The 22,903-nt window shown below is 40.5% G+C and overlaps 1 protein-coding gene across 1 annotated transcript; it reads right to left on the minus strand.

Moving 5' to 3' along the window:
* Window positions 1-1,086: 1,086 nt before the first annotated feature.
* sesn4 (sestrin 4) lies at window positions 1,087-21,559 on the minus strand. The gene is made up of 9 exons (XM_084085708.1): window positions 21,412-21,559; window positions 13,606-13,803; window positions 11,316-11,498; window positions 9,695-9,931; window positions 8,329-8,443; window positions 7,101-7,225; window positions 4,947-5,113; window positions 4,566-4,710; window positions 1,087-3,866 (listed from the first exon to the last, which is right to left on the minus strand). The coding sequence occupies exons 1-9, from the start codon at window positions 21,475-21,477 to the stop codon at window positions 3,777-3,779; spliced, it is 1,326 nt and encodes a 441-aa protein (XP_083941834.1). The 5' UTR covers window positions 21,478-21,559; the 3' UTR covers window positions 1,087-3,776.
* Window positions 21,560-22,903: the final 1,344 nt, after the last annotated feature.

The following is a 22,903-nucleotide window of genomic DNA, read 5'->3' on the forward strand; positions in this document are numbered from 1 at the left end:
ACTTTTGGAAACATAATCCTCATTTCAATTACAATTTACCGTTAACGATGATCTTATTCAATAAATTACATTGGAAATTCGAGTTTCCTCATGCTGAAAAGAAAAATGAACTCCACGGTTCAATAGCTGGAGTTGCCCATTTTGGCAGAAAGAGTATATTCTTGTAATGTTTTTTTGTATCAGTCTCCTACTTTGACTAGGAGGAATTCTGTCCTCTGTACAGAACTCCTTCAACTGTATGATGTTCGAGTTCTTTCTTGTGCTGCCTGATTTAAGTCCACCCATAGCATTTCTTTTGGATTAACCTATCCTAAATCGTGTAAAAAATACTTGATCCTGCTTTTTTCTCAATTTTTGAACATTTGGGAGGATGCCAGGTTGATCTGGGCTGTATAACCCCCATTTCTCCTCCTACAGACATTATTTTGTGGGTTTGCTTGTATCTTTTGGGTCATTGTCATGTAGAAAGTTCCAAGGATTTTCCTCAAGTATTCTCTGAAAGAAATAGTGAGGAATTCACTATTCCTCTGTATGATGATGGTTCTACGTATGATGGCAGGCTGGACATGACAAAATACAGTGTTGTACAGCTGGTATAAGATTTTGGCAGCATTGTAGTTCTGTAAGTATTTGATAGGATAAGATATTTCTCAATTATTTTTGCCCTGCTCCTAAGATGTAGGTAGGTCAGTCCGTCCAACACTTGGTACATGAACCCCACAGATGTAGTGACCCCATGACCCTTCCTCTATCGCCACCCATAGGCCAAAATGTACGCTTCAAATATAAAGCAGATTACAAGATTAACTCTACTGACTTTGGGGGCCCCAAGGGCCTTTTCTCGAGCACATCCTACAGTGAATATAATATATGACACACACACACACAAATTCAGCCACAAAAAAAAAATCTAGTGGATATAGGGGGCCGCTGCTAGTGGGGCATTTATACTAGTCTTTTTGAGAGAAGTCATGACAAGAATATTTCTCCACTCGATTTGTTGAATTAGATCACCTTTAACGATCAATAGTTTTGAAATGAGGCCCTTTTCACAACCACACAAAACAAAGCAAACAAAACAATGTATTTGATATAACATCTTTATAGAAAACATGTTTTTCACATTTCCAAAAAAGAAAACGTTTTTTTTTAAGTTTTTTTTTTCACTTGTTCATTTTTTTTGTTAAGTTTATTGTCCATTAATTTACGTGGTAAATCTGAACAATTGTAACATCCATCTGTGTCGTAGGCTCTTGCTGAGTCGCTGGGGTTTGTAGGTGGTGTCAAAACAGAGACGCAGGCATTTACAGCCTTCAGTCACCATATCACAGAGGTGTTGATCAACACCATAAGGTCTGTAGTGCTCTCAAACACTTCCCGTCTTTACAGGAAAAAGGAACCACCAGTTACTCTATTTTATTCAGTGTGGAGGTTTCCCAGTAACCACCAGTAGGTAACCAAAGCTCTCCAGCACCACTTCAGTTTGGCCTCAAGGCACCTGCATTAACACCTGTATCAATACCTGCGTTAGCACTCGTAACACTTGTATTAACATCTGCATTAACAGCACTTTTCACTTTAACTGATACACATTAAGCCCAATTTATACTTCATAGTCTGACTGGTGTCGCTTTCCGACAAGAACTGATGTTCAAGCCATCGCAACGCGTTGGCTTTCAAATTAACCCATTAAAACTGGGAACGCATCTGTGTAACCATTACTTTGGCTATTCAAAAATAGCAGATGTACAAGCTCATAGCTTGTAGATCTGCTATTTTTGAAAAAATCGTGAACATTTGTGCAAATCTTTGAATATATATATATTTTAAAGCAAACATCTTTAACTCAAATCTTTGCTTCTGGGGGGTCCCTGGAACAAAACATTTTCATATCGGGGTCGGCGGCCAAATACATATAATTTTGGAGGTCTTTGACATGAAAAAAATTGAGAACCACTGATATTTAGAAGACATTTTGTCGAATCGGAACCTCAGGCCTTAATGGGTTAAGTTCTGGTCGGCAAGCAATGGCGTCATACTACAGCGTGCAAATAAAGCTTTACTGTTAGTCTCTCTCGATCGTGTAGTACTAAACCTAAAAATCATCCACACCTCTAAAGCTACTGGGGGTGCAGCACAAAAGGTTTAGCAGCAAACCCAGATACAAGAGGACAATCATAGTACTCTCCTACAGTTTACAAAAAAGTAAAAAAAGAAAACTAAGATACAAGTTTATAAAATATCTACTTTGCACATTGTACCATGGATTTTTACCTGGTAATTTGCTTTAATACATCTCACCAAATACAAAGTTGACAAAAAGCTTTTATCATAACTCCATACTGTTGTTGAGTAATCAAGATTCAATAGTGATTGACAACCAGTGCACTTCTACTCATGGACACTTTTTTGTGTAAAATACAGAGCAGTGCTGAACCCCTTCAATCCATCCATCTATCCATTCATCCGGTGCATTTCTGCATTTCTTTTTTGGATGGTTGTTGTCTTTCTAACATTCACATTAAAGGCTAATTTATTCTTTGTCACACAACCCTTTTGACAATTGTCATTTTAAACTGACACTTTTTTCAGTAGATTTTTTGAGCGACACTTGATGAAAGGCTTGTGCAACTAAGTGCAACTTAGCTTTAAGATGGAAACTCCTTCATTTCTTTGCCAAAGCACGTCAATATAAAAACACTTGCTAATGGCTCAGTTTTCCTTCACTGACCTATTCTATTTTAACTTAAAGACATCCTTTTTCTCTATAGACTGTTGAGTGCGTTTTGATTAACAGCCTTGCAAAAAATATTTCTCAGCCAAGTTCTTTTTGACAATGGACTGACTGAAACCAGGGCATAGCAAAGCCCCAATAATTAAGACCTAACTAACACCGCAGGTCCTGAACTAGAATCAGATCGACTCAAAAAACATTTATGGTTGAAGAAAACTGTAACGGAGTCTGAAAGTTGAAGGACTCACAAGTCTGTTCTGCATCATTCAGTGAACAAGCAAGGCATCAGACCAACATACTGTGGGTCTCAATTTCTACCATTGAGATACGTACATGTACATTGCATTATAAATATATAAAGTTAAAAAAGTGCTTATTAAAAGAAACTATGGGTATGTGATATCCTCCAGCAGTGTCACCTTTGACTTTGTTCTTGACCATCACTTTTGTAAATGTTTCTCCTCTTCGTTCTCCATTTAAACCACCAACAATCACGTAGGATTGTCACAGAACAAAGGATGGCCAGGTCTCCCAACAACATTCATTCAACTTGTAGAAAAAGATGAATATTTTGTTTTGTTTTAGAGAAGAGCATAGCTGAATACAAAAAGTAGAGTGATAAACCAACAAGGTCTTGGCCACTGGTAACCATCACATTGCTACAATGAAGCACAATCTGCTTTCATCACAATAACGTCGGAACACAAACAATACCAACAGAAATTAAAATAGCTAGTAATAATTGCACATAACCATTTGGAGAGAAGAGATGTTTGATATGAGGATGCCGCAATGCAAGCCGTCCTTCACATAAAAGGTAAAGAAACCCACAGAGATGAGGAGACAAGAGGGGAGCTTTTCATACTGTAAGTACAACTGGAGAATGAATCGGAAAGGAGCGCATTCGTGAGACGTGGTTGTTTTTTTATATCCTGAAACTTGTGTGTCGCTCTCCCCCACCTGTCATCTCCATCCCTGTATCTCTTCACCTGGTCTCTCCGTACGTACCGCTGGGCAGTTGGACTTTGGGTGTGTCTGGGAACTAGGCGATCATGTATTGAGTGATGGCTCTCAGCGCGTACAGGAGCTCAGCCTGCAGACGAGCCTCCATGATCAGTAAATTTACATGTATCTGAGGGAGACACCAGGAGACCCGATTTAGGATCCGTTGTGAATAAAGCGTGTCAGTCATTATATTTACAGAGCATACTGCAAACAATATTCAATACATATATCTAAGCTTCCAGTTACACTGTTCAACAATGTACCTGCATGTTTATTTTACTTTATTTACAGACTTCAGACTTGTGAATAACACAAGTAGGTTTAGGAGAAGCAAAAGAGATATTATTATGGTGAATTTTACATCTAAATACATCTCAATGTCTTTGATTTAAGAATTCATTAACCGAGTGAAACAGGAAAGAAATAGCAGGGTCTATAACGCAGTACATCTGCACCGCATTTACACAGTTAGAAATTCCTCTTCTATCAGCGGTGGATGAAATATTTCTGCTCACTGTTTTTCTCTGCTATGGTGTGGCAGTCTATTCTCATTTTTAACAGCACATGATTTACCGCCTATATTATTGTTGTTTTGTTGCTATAATGCAGATATTCTTGCTTAATAAAAATGACACTAAGTCACTGTAAATGATGCGACTTGTTCCAAATAATTCTCCAATTCATCAATTGTTCTCAGCACTCAGTTGACCAGGGTTCAAGGCACTAACTCACTCCTTACACTTTGTAAATCGCTCAGGATAAGAGAGCATCTGCTAAATGCCTAAATTGTAAAAATGGCAGCAGACGGTCAATAAGGCTTACTCACCCGTTCTGATGGTTTGAGCGGGGTCCAGGGCAGAGGGTAGACTGGAGTCCTGGTGACATCTGGGAAACAAGCTACAGCCTTGATGTAGAGTTTTAGATCCCTCTCTAACAGCTGGTTCACCTCCCCATAGTCATAGTCATCGTAACTGTAAACACAATGCATCCAGTTATACAAATCATATTCCTGATGAATCCACTCATACAAATCATATATTCCTGAATAATCCACTTATACAAATCATAGTCCTGATGTAACCAGATATACAAATCATATATTCCTAATGTAACCAAATATACAAATCATATATTCCTGATGAATATACAGTTATGCAAATCATATATTCCTGATAAATATACAGTTATACACATCAAATGGACTCACCGTATTCCTAGCACACAGTGGATGTAATTCCAGATGGCTCGCTTCAGGTCTGGACTGTGGACGGATGGGAGACCGGTGACGCTCCTGAACCGATCGTCCAGGAGATGTCCGATGTCCGAGTACAACCTGTTGACCAGCGAGAAGCCGTGGTCCTCCCACGAATAGTCCTGTTCAAAAAGAATACAACACAAACTTAACTTCAGCAAACCGTCACTTACTACACAAGCATAACAAGCAGATCACTTTAATAATAATAATAATAATAAACTTTATTTGTATAGCACCTTTCATGACATGAAATGCAGCTCAAAGTGCTTTACAGAGCAAGAATAAGAGCTGTGGTTCTAAAACGTTTTAATTTCAAGGAACTCCGTAACTCTGAGAGTGTACAAATGGACCCTTACGTTCCCATTTCTTCACTCTCAAGAGTTACAGAAACGTTGGAAGTGGAACCCCCTCAAGGAGGGTCCATGGACCCCACTTTGAGAACCACTGCTATAGGTTGTAGTCACTTATAAATGTTCCTAAGACAGAATGGACATAGACCCCTGAAGGTTTGGACAGCAGTAAAAGGTCAGTCAGGCTAGTCAAGTAGTTAGCTAACCTTACTGATGAATTGAATACACAGGACCACAATGGAAACACGCCCTCAGGGCTATTTTTGCTATCCTTTAAGCAAAATTGTATAACTGTACCGTTTGCAAACTGTTAATAAAGTATTCAATTAAATAATCAAACCACTCAAACCATTTAGCTAAGCAAGCAGGGTTACAATCAGAAACACGGTACTCTCCAAGGACTATAGTACATGCACAGGAATTTGAACACCACATATCTCACAAAACTTATTAGAGAACACAAAAACAGAACAAATGCAACTAAAATGTAATTAAATTACCACGAATATGCACTTTAAACTCCAATCCCTTTGGGGGAACATTCCATAACATACAATTCAAGAGGAAATAAGATAAAGCTTGGTGATCTCGGAGCGGCATTTGTAATTTTCTTTGGTAGAACTAATATAGTCTGCCATCAATCATATCTAAATCATGGGCAAGCTAATCCCTTGAAACATTATACTGTATGTATTTAGAAGGAAATAAAGTCTGTCTGATGTTTGAGATTTGACTATGTGCAGCCAGGTTTATCAGGTTTATTCATCTTATCTTCATTAAAATAACTTAAAACACTATTCTTAGTTCATCCGAGTCCCCCAGGGTTCCATACTAGCCCAATTCCAGTTTTCACTTAAAGTTTACACTAAATACAGCTGATCTACAAGCTCACAACGCTTTACTATTGTCGCTGAATCTTTGCCCTAGAATAGGGACGCTAGGGTTAAAGTGGTTAATTTACATCCAGCACAGTATTCAACAGTGTTGACTTAGCATAGCCAATGTCAGCTTATAGATAGCCAATCACATCCTCAACAATGTCTTGCAGAACAAAATTTAGGTATAATCAAAACAAAGACACAGGCATTTAAAAAAATCTTACCTGTAATACAGCTCAGTGTTGGAAACAATGTCACATATTTGTAATGCAGACTTTAACATTGCTGTCCCATTCATATCAAGACAGTATATTGTGAGAGCTGTCTCCCTTTACTCAACTACTTCCGGGAGAATTTTTTTAGGCCATGTCTTATCCTTCTTTTAAAATCCTAGACGTTCAGAAATGTCTGGTGCAGCCTGGAGCTTGTCTGACAGCAGACAACAAGTCTACATCTTATAAAATGGCCGTTGTGTAGAGACCAACAGAGACAAGACGGTCAGCTGATGGACAGCCCACGATACATTATGATGTAGAATGTGTTTTATTCCATAAAATCTCAAATACTACATTCAAACAGAAGTGAATAGTTGGCTAATTTCGACCTATATAGCTGCTTTAACCACTTCCAACCGGGCATCCCTATTTTGGGCATGTCTTTAGTCGCAAGGTGTTGTGAGCTTATAGATTGGTTATTATCGCTCAACACGGCAGCATGACAAAGTATGAAACAGGGCTTAAGTGGTCTAGGTACTGCTGTGGTGCCAATGTCTCGTAACACAGCATCATGCTAACGTCCCTCTAAAGCGGACACAAGTTTAGTGACCGGAGCACCTGTTGTGACCGGGCTGGTGTCAGATTCTCTCTGACTGTCCTCACCTGAACCCTGAACACTTGGAAGTGGTCGTCTTCTCTGCGGGCGATCTCCTGGTAGTAGAAGTCAGGGTCCGAGATGAAACGGGAGGCGTCTGCACAGTATAGGACCTCCTCTTCCTCCTCCATGTCTGACGGGACGGACAGTAAGGGCAAGGGGATGGGGGAGCAAGTCAGTAAATATACACATGACGCATGATCATCAATCAGCTTTCATATGAGGCCTAAGTTTTACTGCTGCTATAACACAACATGTGGTTTAACTGCTGTAGAGAGTGGATACACCTATGGGGAGTGAGTGTGTGTCTTTGTTCTATTATCTTAGTAGAAGTCCCCCACAAAAATAGAGGGTCAGCCTTGGGTTAGGGTTAAAAATATTTTAAGATTGTTTTTTTGCCCCCGACATTTCTGCTTCATTTTTGATAGTGACAGTGAGAGAGAGAGAAAAAAGGCAGGAGCGAAAGAGATGACATGTAGCAAAGAGCCTCAGGGCGGATTTGAACCCGGACAAGTTGTGCAAAGGACTACAGCCTTTATATATAAGAATGTTCCCAGCGGTTAAAAAAATTAAGCACAAAAGTAGGTCATATCAATTAGGCTGTCACTACAGCACAAGATGAAACAGTGAATGTAGTCTATATTTCAAGTTGTAGCCTACAATTGGATTATTTGGCGGATAAGAACTGGCGCAAGGAATTAATAATCAGACTTTGAAAATTACAGCGAGAGAGTTTGAATGACAGAATTACGTGCGATCGTGCATCCTGCACAGTACACGCGTTACAGCACATTTTAACCGCTCGACCAGCGCATTCCCAGTGGCCGCTCGTTGTCTCCCGTGGGTGCCCGAGCCCTGGGTGATCGGCACCTGCTTATTTTGCTTGTTAAAGCATGATTTTATTAAGACAGGACAGCAATATAGAAAAAACGTAAATATCTCAATAAAAAATATATTTAATAGAATAAACGAATATTATTTGTAAACGGTTAGTATGGGCAGCCCTGTTTAACCGCTTAACCGAATATCCACGCACTTCCCTACTTATATATGTGGCATGCACTCTTACCAGGTGAGCCACCGGGGCAACACCGGGTTACAGATTTTGAGGTTGTATTTAGGTTGGGCCAGTAGGTCAATAAAAATGGCATTTTAATGGAAAATTGCTTTTGAAGTCCCCACAAAGATAACAAAAATGTGTCAGTATCTCAAGTACTGTAGGTCAATAGTGGCTACCGGTTTGCTGGAGTGTGTGAACCAGTAGGAGGCGCTCCTCTCGTTTCTCCTTCTCTTCCTGGGATCTGTGGATTCTTTCTTTGAGACCCACCATGTCACAGCTGGAGTCCAGAGACTGTAGGGACAACAAGCACACGGTCACCACCTCACCCCTGGGAATCTTCACTATGCACACACACAACATTTACATCCTACAGATCTGAGAGAGGCATATCGGATGACAGACAGAATTAGAATATGAAAGCAGGATATCATTCATAACCCCGCTCTACGTCTGGGGATCCGAGATTTCTTGAACTTTCTAAACAATCTTAACTTTTATTTAAAAGACACACACACACACACACACACACACACACACACACACACACACACACACACACACACACACACACACACACACACACACACACACACACACACACACACACACACACACACACACACACACACACACACACACACACACACACACACACACACACACACACACACACACACACACGTCAATGGGTCATCATGCCTTAAGTAGGCTCCTCATTTGCTGAGCACCTGTGTTTTGTGGTTCTCTGTTATTTCACCATGTGTTGCTAAATTACAGGCAGGCCAGTGTAATATTTTCCTCCACGTCTGGAACAAACTCAGCAGATGTCATGCAAACAGGATCCACAGAAAATGCTAAAAGGGATCTGTGACTCTCACAATTTGAGATACACTGATCTACACGTCAGACGCTGTGACAAGCCAAAAGTTTTTGTCCTAAAATTAAGGTAATGTGAAGCTGAGGAAAGAAGCATCTCAATGTAAATTTTAACATAATATGTTACAAGCCCATTTAGTGACGCAAATGTACAAAAATAGTTATCCCCACCACCAAAAATAAAACAAATACAATGATTTACTCTTGATAAAAGGACTAACACAATAGATACATGATTTTTAAACTGTGTGTGCTGTATTTTGGGGCTGTAAATGTTATGCGTTGTAAAAAAAAATATTGTAGTGAAAGAGATCTAAGTATGAAAGTTCCAAACAGACCACTTTCCATCAACAAATCAAACCATTTCAGAATGTATCTGATTCTGAATAACCCTACTTTATACATTGTAAACAATCGCACATTTAAGGTTTAAGGCCTTGGTCCCACAGGACTCTATACTTCGTCGGCTCCTTTTTTCCCCTCTAAGCTCGCCGAAAACATCCGATCTACAAGGCCAGCAAACTTATAGATCTTCTATATTCGCCAAATGTTTGCCCCAGAATAGGGACACATGTGGTTAATGTGTGATTGACAAATACAATTTCATTTGATTTACATTGTTATGTAGATGTTACGAGTGTGTAAAATAAACATCAGTCCGTTTACCCGTCGTCTGGTGAAGTGTTCAGAGGCGGACAGGTTGGGGGTGTTGCCGTTGGCAGCGTCGGATGGGCAGTAGCTGGGCGGGGGAGTCCCGTTGGGCGTTTTGGGGAGCGGGACGGCCTCTGTGTCCGTTCCACATCCAAACACGAAGCTGCAGAGAGCGTGACAGTGGGCCAGCAGAACCACAGCCTGGACCAACTCAGCCAGCGACCAGCACTGCTCTCCTGTCTTCAACAGAGTCTGGAGGAGACGACACACAACACAAAATCTGCTTTACACACATTGTGGACACATGTCTGACCTGCGGGTCAGATAACTGATTTCAGATGCTGACACATATGGGACTTTTGGATATGATACCGATTCTAATATTAGTTTGGGAAACATGACTGAATTACTTTGGAAAAGAATAATACACCTGTTTCCAGCATGTATTGTGCCTAGTCATCTGGACATTTTTAGATCTTTTTAAGCCAGAATGAATCACTTATGTTTCCCTGTATGAACGGTTATATACAAACAGTACAGGGCAGACAATACTCACAAATCTTCAGTTTAGCCATTATATCATCATTAGACACACCACACACACGCACCGATACAAACAGTCACACAGGCTGATATCTCCAGTGGAGCCCAACACATAGGTTACATTCTCGACTTCCATTTTTTCCACAAAATGTCAAGAAAGGTTGCCACTGCCAGGCTGTATAAAACTTTGATATGGAACCTTGAAGGGAATACCTTATCCTCTCCGAACTTGAGAAACTGCATAACCTCTTTGATCCAATGAGAGCAAGTGGGAGGAAGGTTTTTTCCCCCCATTTGAAAAGTATCAGTCTGGCCAACAAAGTACAGAAGGCCAAGATGTTACCTTTGATATTACTTAGTGAGTAGTGACATATCTGGCGGTACAACACCAAATAATGCGATATAAGGAGAATGGTCCACTGGAGAGAGTATCAAAGACAGATTTACAGAAATTAAACAGTGTTGGGCACATCCATAACATAATATGTAATACATTTGCAGGAGCTTGTTAAACCCATCACATAATGGATTGAGATCTGATCAAATTGAATTGCATGACATTAACAAATGGATGAAGTGTGAATTCTTTGTATAATTGTATGGCAGGTTTCTTCTGGGATTTATTCATCTGGATCTTCCTTCCACTTATTCTTCAGACCATCTAAAGTTGTTGGGTTATGCAAATTAAGAAGCTCATACATTCTCCCAATAATCTGCTTGAAATCTGTTCCTTGTTTAAAAATAGTGTCTAGCAAGGACTGGAGGGACAACGAGGGAAGCCTGTAGATTGTGATTCTGCAAAACTACGTAAATAAAGAAAAACTGATCTACAAATACTGACATTTAGGTGTTGTCATTAACGTGGACAAGACCTTCAATCTTCTATATTCAAATTGGTTAGAATTGATTTGTCACTGACAAAATATCTGTCAAAACATCGCTAATCAGTGGTCTAGGACTCTGCAAAAACAAAGGACCAGCACAGGACCCACAGATCTGGCATTGGTCGAGGTTCTAATCTCCAGTATGTGTCGAGCTCTCAGGGTGTTCTGTGTGTTTTGTGTGTGTGCTAGTGACCGTTGTGGTTGCATACCTGGATGTGTGAGCAGGCAGTCAGCCAGGGCTGGTGAGCCAGGACCTTGTTGATGTGGTTGAGGTGGCGAAGGCGTGGGGGCGCTGCCTCCAAACCCTGCAACCACTGAGCATCCCCGCCGACCCGCAGGAACTGGGCTGAGTGGAGAGCCACCAAATAGCTACAGTGATGCCTTGCTGCAGCCTGGGGGGGGGGGGGGGGAGAGAAACGCCATTCATTCCATACAGGTGATCCAAGTCCAATAACAGCGGAGCATTCTAACACGTGACAGATTGAAGGCTAGTTCATACCTACATACTTTAATTTGACTCCACAACAGTTTTTAAAGGTGATGTTACTTTTCAATCCAAAACATTTCTTGAAAACAAGATGGGGTCTAATAACGGCGTGGCTTCCCTGTGGATCTCTGATGTCATGTCTGACAACTTTGATATAAGTCATTCTATGACATCAGTACTCTACACTATTTGGGAAAAGTTTCAGCCCAATCTGTACCCCCATTGACTTCCAGTATAAAACAAAGGTTTTTAAAGTTAAATATTTAAAATAAAAGGTATAAAACAGGTGAATAATATTTGAGGAATTACTTGGGCGACTGGCAGCATGCACAATACATTTGGCGTTGATCAGTCAAGCAGTTTGCAAGAAACACCCCAGAAACACACACACACACACACACACACACACACACACACACACACCACACTTCTAGGCGGCTAGCGTAAAATTTACTTTGAATAGCCAATAGTGTTCAAGTTAGTATAGGTGTCAGCATGTTCAGCCTGCTCAGCATATTATTCCTACCAAGGAAGATACAGTGGCCTTGTGGTTAGAATATCCGCACTGAAATTGGGAGGTCGGGGTTAAAACAAAAATGGTACCCTATGCCTCCCTGCTTGGCACTCAGCATCAAGGGTTGGATTGGGGTTAAGTCCCTTTGACATACAGTAAACCATGGGTAACTTATACATTGAGCCGACTCACACTACAGAAACAGGAGATAGGCTCCGGACCTATGGGCCACATGGCTTGGGAACAGTTGGTTCCCAGGGCTACTTATTTACTTACTTACTTACTGTACCAATGAAGATGGCAACAGTAGAGCAGATGCAACAATCATCACCCACGGCCATATCTAAGAGATACTGGATTGTATGTTCTAATTCGTTGAAGTGAGGAGGAATTCTTATGGGTTGAAATTTCAGCATATAAAAATTTACCCCAACATTTCAAGCAAATGGTGATCAAAACAGAATTTTTGCTCATTTGAACACGTCAATCTTTCTTCTTTTTTTTAAAGAAATGTTTTTTGGGGCTTTTTTGTGCCTTTATTGATATAGTACAGTAGGTAGACAGGAAACGGGGAGAGAGATGGGGAGTGACATGCAGCGAACGCCGCCGGGATCGGGACTCGAACCCGCACCGCGATGTCAGGCTACATTGGAGCCTAGGTTCCCGGACCGCTGGCCGAACACTTTCATCTTTAAGACATACAGAATAAACTTAATAAAACTAAGAGAGAACACCATTTACATTTGATACACAGTCGTGACACACTGCCACTAGTCTCGGCTGTGTATGTTCAGTTTCTCATTGAAAGCTGTAAGATTCGATGGGAAATGGACAAATAATATATATAATAACAGACTGAAAAAAAATTGCGCTGATCGGTCCAGCGGTTTGCAAGATTAACCCCAGACAGACATTGCATTACATTACAGTCATTTAGCAGACACTTTTATCCAAAGCGACTTACAATAAGTGCATTCAACATACGTAGGGAACGAAACTACTAATCACCAGAGGTATTAAATGCATTTTCTTCTAAAACAAGCAACCAAGAGTATACCTAGCGCTGAAGTAAAAGTGCAATATATCAGCTACCTACTTTCATGAACAGACAAAGTCAGACAGACAGACAGACAGACAGACAGACAGACAGACAGACAGACAGACAGACAGACACTCCTCTAGATGGCTCAGCCCCTAGGACCCATGCTATAAAAACAGGATATAACAATAATACCCACTAATGATAATTATTTCGGAGGAAATACACCTGTGGCACTCGATCTTTAAGTACATTTAATATCAGATCATTTCATTTGATACTTTTAAGACATTTACTCAAATGGTATTCTAATGGGCGAGTTCCACTTTTACCAGAGCCATTTGCTAAGGAGATATCTCTACTTCTACTTTCATTCAGGCTTTAAGGTACTTTTTCCCACCGATGCTTACGATAAGTTTATACGTGTGTGTACGCAGAACGGCTGGCAGGCATACTGACCATGATAGCGATGTAGTGTCTGTAGGGCAGAGGCAGGGGGCCGTCCATGTGCAGAATGTAGTGCTGTGTGCGTAGGAAGCTCTCCAAGTACTGAGGATGAGAAGCCATCTGCTGAGACAAGGCGTCCACACTGCCCCTGCTCACCATGGCCTTCATGTACAACAGAGACGCTCTGTCCTTCTCACCGTTCACCATCACCTACACACACACACACAAACAGAAAAGTTTGGTTACTGATAAGAGATAATCAGCGTTACTTGTAATCTTCATTCAGATTGTGTATAAATTCAGGGCTTTTGCAACGGTGTTGTCTTACACACTTCGATGCTCATGCCGAATCGGACAGTGTGAGAAAATGCTTTATTTGATTTTTTTTCCCCCCACTCTATTGTGTTCCTTCTATTATTCTTTTGCATTATATATGTTGCTTGAGTTATTGTTATGTAAAGCACTTAGATTTTTCATGTGTGAAATATATATATGATATACTGTTGTACAAATAAATTGTTATGGATACTCCACCAGGGCACTGAGATATCTTATAGACAGAATTGTGCATACAGAATGACTGTAGTTTCAGTTTGTGTTCTTTAATTTATTTCCATTTGAGATTTGTACATCCATTTTAAATTACTTAGGTTGTGTCATTTGTATGAATTAATATGAAGTACATGAGACCATAAAGTATGTGACCAATATATGATGAATTAACACGGCACAAGGTATAACAAAACAGAACACATTTTGCAGTCAAAGTAGGCCCTGAAATGTTAACGCTGGTGGGTAGAGCCGAACGTGCACGGACACACACACACGTACACACACAGTCAGACACACACACACACAAAGACTGGAGCCGGGCGTAGAGTTGGACTGGACACCTTAAAATCAACTGCGGAGGAGAGGGGCCGTCTGCAGTGATGCTGTAAAAACATTCCTCCTGTTATGGTGTTTCTCTAAAGAAAGCCAACAAGGACATGCTGTGATTCATAGAGGATACAGAGAGGTCAAACTGCTGCTCAAACAACAAACTCTATGGATAAGAAGCTGGATTAATGATAGACTAATGCCGTGCCCGTTCGGAGCATGTAGGTGTTTGGAATGCGTGCCCGAATTAAGCGGTCTGGTTCTGCAGAATCGCTGATCTGATCAACTTGACACTCGAGATTGTACAGCCTTGGTTCCTCAGCAATAAACCCACCAAGTGTGAAAGAGGATCGGCTGAATGGTCCTCAAGATATGCGAAGGAGAGTTACAATACACACACACATACATAAATGTAGTATGTATAGTGCATGCATCTCTCTGTATTTAGGTATACAGTACATTTCTGGAATGTATATGAATGATAATACAAAAAAAATAAAAATAAAACCAAAGCTAAGGGTAGGAGCATAGAAAAACACAGTGATGTCATCAGAAGAAAAATTCCCAGTTCCTCATTTGAAAAGGGGATTCACAATAAGGAGGAAGCAAGCAACCATCAGGGGCTGATGGAAAGACAGACGGACAGACAGAGCTGAGGAGGCCTTCCAGAGGGCAGCTCTCTCCTCAGTAGCAGATCTGGACCAGACCAAACACACAAACACAGCAGCGTCCTGGACGCCAAGAGAAACACACCCATGCAGAGAGGTTAGCTGGCCTACTCTCAGACCCAGAGCCATCTAGTATCAGCCCTCGCTCATACAATGGTCTCTCTAGCAGAAGACGGTGGGAGCTTCGCCCTGTGTGTGAAATCCGAGTGCGGAGCCCAAAGCCGAGTTAGTTCCCTGCAGCCTGAGGGAGCCACACTGGCATTTCCAGTGTGGACATGCCGTTTCCCCTTTAACCGCACGTCCCATTATCTAGGAGTATTAGGGGGGTAGACAGCTACAGGGGGGCTTGGTGACCGGTGAAGCTTGTTACTTAATTTTAGGTCATGGCAGCTCTCTGGCATTCGGCACCTTGTTTATATGACTGGTAGCTCCATGTGGTATTTCACTTCTCTCTGCGGTGATTGAAACGTACCCCCTCTCTCTGCAGTGGTTGAAACTTAAGTTACCCCCTATTCCTACATGTCCAGAGAGGGGGCCCGGACCTGTAGGAGGCGCCACCTCCCGACCTATATACGCCAGCACCCACTGAAGGAATTATGTTCATTATATCACACATTAACCACTTAAGCTCTATATACTATCATGCAACAAAGGATGAAAATTGCAGCTCTACAAACTCACAGCGTGTCCCATTGTGACCTTGTAGATCTGCTATTTTGGAACCTGTTTAACAGATTTTCTGTTACGAAATGCCTAAAATAAGGCAAGATTAATGTGGTATAATAACTCTATCACCTCCCCATCTGTTGCTTGGGTTTATTGTTATTACAGTCCCACTGTCACAGTAGATCAAATAGAACAGAGGAGGATTGAAAAGGGGTTGAGAAATGCATTGGAGTACAACATGTTGAGACACAGACCCTGACCCACTTTTGTGTCTGCGAGTGAACATGGGAACCATTCCGCCATGGGCCAGCCCAGTGGCAACACAGGTGTCTGTCAGTCAACATCTACAGTTAAGACAAACGTTTGCACCAGCACGTATCTACTGTTCAATGATGATGTCATCATCATAATGTAGGTTACCATTCTGTCTGGTAACTGGTTTCAGATGATCTTGGTATGATGAGGATACAGAATTATAATTAAGAGCAAGACTTATAAATGTTGGTTTGGTTGATAATGATATATCTGTCATTATTTGCCTTTTTTGATAAGATCGGTATCTGCAATTATGCAGCCAATATGTCCAGATTTTTTACCACTTTCAACCTGGTGTTCCTATTTTTGGCAATGTCATTATAGCCACAATGCGTCACTCACAGTGTGACGCATTGTGAGCTTGTAGAGTGCATATTTTAGAATTTGTACTTTAATTAAATCTACATTTTTCAGATCGAATAGAATTGATTTAGCAAATTCTTATGAAATTTCGATCAATACAACTGTAATCGGTGGTCTAGGACACAAAACATGAAAACAAACTACAAAACTCGGTCATCTGTCAGGCTCTACTCTCGACATCTATCAACACACAGGAATGAGACAATCACAGATCTAACAAACAAGTTTCTGTTCTTTGTTGAGCAGCCAGTTTGTCCACTTCATTTAATGTGTTTTTCTTCTTTATTGAGAAAGACAGTATGAAAGCTGAGAGAGACAGTGTTGTAGGAAGACACAGCAGAGATTACTCTTATGGGATTTGACCCTAGTCCAGTGGGGATATGAACCACTGCACATACACCATCAACAAACAGGAAAAAAAAGTAAACTTTTTTTTACAAACGTACAAAGCCCACTCCTCTTGTTTATAATAATATCAGATTACAGTAAGACTGGATAATAACAACTGCATGGCACACCCTTTTAGTTTCTGACCCCAAAACACAGCCAGGCAAAACATCTGTAAAGGCAAACAGAGAAAATAAAAACAGGCCGGTCGCTATCTAACTCAAGAATTAGACTATGTCATCAGTCTTTCAACATTAGTAAAGCTACAGTAATAACTAAGTTATAAGAGGAGCAGTGATATCGGCTACATACTACATAACACCTACTGATCTGAGGCAGGGGTGGGGTTCAGCGCAGTAGCAACTTCTTCTGACCACCTTACGATGACATGGGCATTAAGTTTGTCTCTGATATGTCTGGACAGGCAGGGACACACAGATCAGAAAGTCTGTCTCTGATATACTGTATGACGTCTGGACATGCAACAAGTCACAACAAAACAGGAAGTACAGTTTATGTCACAGCAGGAAATGACACATCCTACAGTCTGCACTAAATCTGCTGACGCACAACAAAACATCACCTCTATATCAGGAGGACTTACACGATTAACTCTGATTAATCTGACCTGAAAATGCTGTGGTTAGAATAGAAAGGGAGAGTTCTGAAAAACTTTGTTTTAACTCCCACTCAGTTTCTCTCTAAAGCATTTAAACTAATAAAAAATCATCGCGGTTGCAGTCCTGTCAAGTATCATAGCTCCGACACTCAAACACATGTATGGCACCACAGAAATAGCCCACCTTATGAAAATGCAATTTTTCATAAGAACTAATTGTTGTGGGTAATAAACAAGTGAAGATTGAGTCGGTCGGCCTGTTGGGCTGTGTCAAAGCTGCATCCACATACACCCACCCACCTCACTGTATTTCTACCACAATACAAACCACCCACCTCACTGTATTTCTACCACAGTACAGGCCATACAACTTCAGCTAATTGATATAATGTACCCTAGTCCCCTACCTACTCTCAGTATCTCAGATGCAGAGCTTTTATATAGGGAGATAAAATGAAATAATTTTACATCGTATCGTATTACATATCATTATGTATATTTCATGATCATATTTACGCATGTGCACTGCAAACCGGCTGAGTCTCACACAAAGCCGTATGGCTAGCTGAATATAAATCATATAACTTATGTTTTCTTTTAAGTTCAAAAGAGCATCTATTTTCTGATCAAAAGCAGTCTAAAATAAATGATGATGCTGACATGAATAATGCTCAATGACCAGATAGAGAGGGGGGGGGGGGGTTGTGACAGGTGCAAATGGTTTGATATTCATAAAACACAAACTCTCACAGGAGAGGTCATTTGTTTATTGATAGAGCCAGAACCAAGGCAGAAATGAAATGCAAAACAACGATGACATCACTTAAAGGAAAAAGAGAAACACGGGAACAAAGACAGGCTTTTTGCTAACAGGCTCACAACAACAGAACGAGCAGCACCACTCGCAAAGGAATATCAACGCAGGAGAGCATGACCTAGGCAGAACAAAGAAGAGGAAAAATGATGCCAGCAGTCTTCCAAGGGTAAATGTGTCAGTGGGAGGAGGAGGGACGAGAAGAAGAGAGAGCAGGGGGCTGCAGATACAGGAGAAGGATATTCAATCTGCATTCCAACTGCAGGCCGAACAGGGGGTCCGTCCTTATCATTGCACCGGTCGTCCTGACAGCCTCAACCAACTCGTCCCCCCTCACCGGAAATGCAAGCAGCAGCCAGCCCTGTTTTTGGCTCTGCAACCTGAACTCAGAGGAGTAGCGCAAAACAACCAGCTGCAGCCCAGAGCGAAAGAGAGAGAGAGAGGGGAGGGGAGCTGCTGGGTAGGACAGCAGACACAACCAAGACAAACAAACCACCAGTCTACATGATGAAGAAACACAGGCAAACACAGTGACTGAACCTCTCAGAGAACGAGCGAGCATGGCAAGCAGGTAGAACAAAGAGATGTAGTGTGGCAGAGACCCATGTTGATGAATTAGAATAACCACCATTTATAACATCTCTCCCACAGGAAAATCCCAGAGGCATGGAGGTTATACCATTGTCAACTATTTATAAAAAACTGCATGCAGTTGCATGTCTAGCATCAGTGAATTTCACATTTTCACCAAGCTAAAAAAAGGCTTACAGAGAAACTCAAGTTTAGAGGGGTTAGAAACAGCCAGGGTCTGGCTAGTAGGCTCTTTAATCTGTATGGCCAGTTTTCAGAGCATAGAGGCTAACATTAAACCCCAGTAATCCCCAGGTACAGGAAGTAGACTGATTAAATGTCTGTGTTCATGGTCTGAGCCATTACACCATTATCATACCACAACATGACAATTAGGGGGACAGTTAACTCAGCTATACTCAACTATCTCACAGCATTATCCGTATGTGATCGGTGACATACATTGCTGTGCAGCCTCATACATGCCGTTCAAGAAGAAATGACAAAAACAATGACCGTCTATCCCCCAGAAATGCACAGTAGTGGGCATGACAACAGCAAGTCAGAAGATCTGAATTCCTTGCTTGCACACACATTCCTTCCTCTGTTCCATCTCCTTCTAGATCAGTGGTTCTCAACCTTTTCAGGCCGTGACCCCACAAAATAATCATATTTGAACAGGGGACCCCCCCCACCCTGATAAGCACTTGGAATTGTAGGAGTTGAGGCATTACATTTAGTTTGACTCGGTTGTCCACAGATAGTGAAAATAGCAGATCTACAATGTGAGGCGTTGTGAGCTTGTAGATTGACTATTTTCAAAATGTTTGCCTCTTTCTTACGCTATTTGACAATTTGTTTGACCAGTTAGTTTGTTGATTACTTTTTATGCGGTAATAGTCTTTTTCTTGGTATTAAAAAAGGGTATTTTTAAAAAAGGTCCTTAAATTGTCACTTCACTTTCATCTGGGGACCCCCCCCCCCAAAAAAAAAAGAAATCATGTGGGGATCCCTCTGGGGGTCCCGACCCACAGGTTGAGAACCTCTGTTCTAGATGCTGAGCTGCAGGCAGCAAACATGCCTTTGAGGATTGCACTTTGAAAGGCGCCCCCTCACTGCTGCAGAAAGAAAGGCAGCAGAGAGGAGAAAAACAACTTTGATTGGCAGTCGACTCAGTGCAGCCAACATAACAGCACAATAAAGTCGGTTGCATTGCATATCAAGAAGGGAAACGAGGGGGAATAAATAAACATATTCCTAATCGGACTGGCGAATCAACACGTCTATCTCTCTGCATCCTTTTCAGCGAGATATTATTACAAAATGACACGATCTGATGTCAAAGACAAAAGAAAAAGCCACTGCATTACTTGAGTCACATACACACATTACACAGGGACACAGTGCTTGAGCACATTTTAAGATGATGTCATGATCGTCACTTCTCTAATTTGCGAACACTGCATATCAATTCATATGAAATGTCAACATTTCACGAGATAATGTGTCATTACAGCACAATAGACTGGGATAAATGATCTAATTAAAAGTATTGCATGTATATTGTATCGACTGTCTCAATATATATATATATATATATATATATATATATATATATATATAGTATCGAATCGGCTTCATGCATTTGCACCGATTAATTGTATGATTTGTGCATTTTGCTGGGAGAAACCGCACTGTTTATCTGGTTAACAACAGTCAACCTTATTTTAACCTCAATGTGTCGAGCTTCACATGAAAATGGAAAAAACGGTTAAATTGGTCGTTTATGCGAGCTTTAAAGTAACGTTGATGGTCACTTTCTATCAACTAACGCAGCATTTTCAATGATTTATGTGTATTTATGAATGTCTATTAACGCCTTTGTTTGTGGTAAACGTACGCCTTTGGTCTGTTAACAAGTTTTACAGGACAGACAGAAGTTTGTAAGATAAGGTTTGTACTACAAAAGGAGGAAAAGTTTAATAATGAATACAAATTCACATTCACACTTGTTAGTTAGTTTGTTAAGGAACCATGCAGGCAGTGACATAAATATATAGAAAAGTTAAAGTGTTAAGGTGCAATAAACACAATATAAAATTGTCCTTGATTTTCAGACAGAGGAGTAACATTACGTACGTTTCCTACAGCATTGGTATTATGGTAAATTGAAGTATATATACTGCATTTGTGAAAGGGTTGTTTTTGAGAAGGGTTATTTAAGGTACAAAGAAGACTAAATTCTAAGCTCATTGCTGCTATAATATAGAAATGTAAAAGGGTTAAGGTGCAATAAACACAATATACAATTGTTCTACAGTGATGTGGTAAATTATAGTACATACTGTATTTGTGAAAGGGTTATTTTTGAGAAAGGGTTCATTAAGGTACAAAGAAGACAAAATTCTTCACAAATGAATGAATGTCAGTTTCTTCTTGTCTCAGTGGAGCTAGTTAGCCTAGTTAGCTCAGTTGTTAAAACACTAACTTTAACCCGAGTTAAAACAGCCATTAAAAAAACAACAGTGATGTTTTACCTGCTTTTGGACTCGCTGGCATTGGCTTCTGAGGGAATAATCCATGTTATTTGTACAGATGATCATTTTTTTTAATAAAAAGCTTGTTGCTGTTACATGGATGCAGTCTTTTTCAGCTCCTTCCAAGCTGCTAACACAAAGCTCAGAAGCCTCTACGACTGGACTGTAGAGCTTCTGGCTCCAGAGGAAATGATAAAAGGTAAGGAGTCCCATAGTCCGGAAGGATGGTCCACGCTGTGATTGGCTGGTTTGGTTGCCAGGGCATGCAACGTCGTCCAATCCAACTTTCTCTCAGTGGTGGAAGTATTCACATGTTTTACTTAGGTAAAAGTATCAATGCTGCAATGTAGAAATACTCTGTTACAAGTAAAAGTCCGGAATTCAATATTTACTTGAGTGAAAAAAGTGTTGGTATAATGTGCTTGAAGTACCAAAAGTAGAAACAGAAAGTACTCACTCATTATGCAAAATGTCCCATTTCACAAGTTTTCAAATGTATACAAATCTTTAAGTTCTTATTATGTAGAATGTACCATTTCACAAGTTTTCAAATGTATACAAATCTTTTGAAAATAGTAGATCTACATTTCGGCCATTTTAAAATGGCTGAAATGTAGGGCTGCCTGAAGTAGTTAATGTATGTTTTGCAATAACAATCACATTTTTTAAAGAATTGTAGTGGAGTAAAAAGTGCAATATTTGACTCTGAAATGTAGTGGAGTAGCAGTAAAAGTCCTGAAAATTGAAAATACTCCAGTGAAGTAAAAAAAAAAAAAACTCAAAATTGTACTTAAGTACAATACTTGAGTATATGTACTTAGTTACTTTACACCACTGCTTTCTCTCTGACAACCAACCAGCCTATGACAGAGTGGACTGTCCCTCCAGGCTATGGGTTGCGTGACTCGACCAGGAGAAAACCTTCCCAGCCGTGCTGACAGCTCCAGTGACAGCGTTGTCCAATCAAATCACACGGGGGGCGGCGTTAAATCGACAGAGGGGTGTGTCCATATGCAAATGACCATCTGCAAACAACACATAGGGAACTTCTACCTTAAATTAGTATCTATGAGGCAGTGTTTATAGATTTTTAACCCCCACCAGAACACAGCCAAATTGATGGATAGACCTGTAGGGAAATTCAGCTTGTCATTACAGCAGTTATGACCAATGGTGGAAAAAGTACTCAAATGTTTTACTTAAGTAAAAGTATCAATACTGCAATGTAGAAATACTCTGTTACAAGTGAAAGTCCGGAATTAAAAATGTACTTGAGTAAAAGAACAAAATTATTGCTATCAAAATGTACTTGAAGTACCAAAAGTAGAAAGTACGCATTATGCAGAATGTCCCATTTCACAAGTTTTCAAATGTTTGAAAGGTATAAAAATCCTTTGAAAATAGCAGATCTACAAGCTCACAATGCGTTGCTGTGATCTTGTAGATCGGCTATTTTCAAATGGTCGAATGGTATAAAGGCCTGAAGTGGACG

This window comes from Gymnoscopelus microlampas (assembly GCF_963454915.1).
Source record: "Gymnoscopelus microlampas genome assembly, chromosome: 18".
Lineage (NCBI taxonomy): Eukaryota > Metazoa > Chordata > Actinopteri > Myctophiformes > Myctophidae > Gymnoscopelus > Gymnoscopelus microlampas.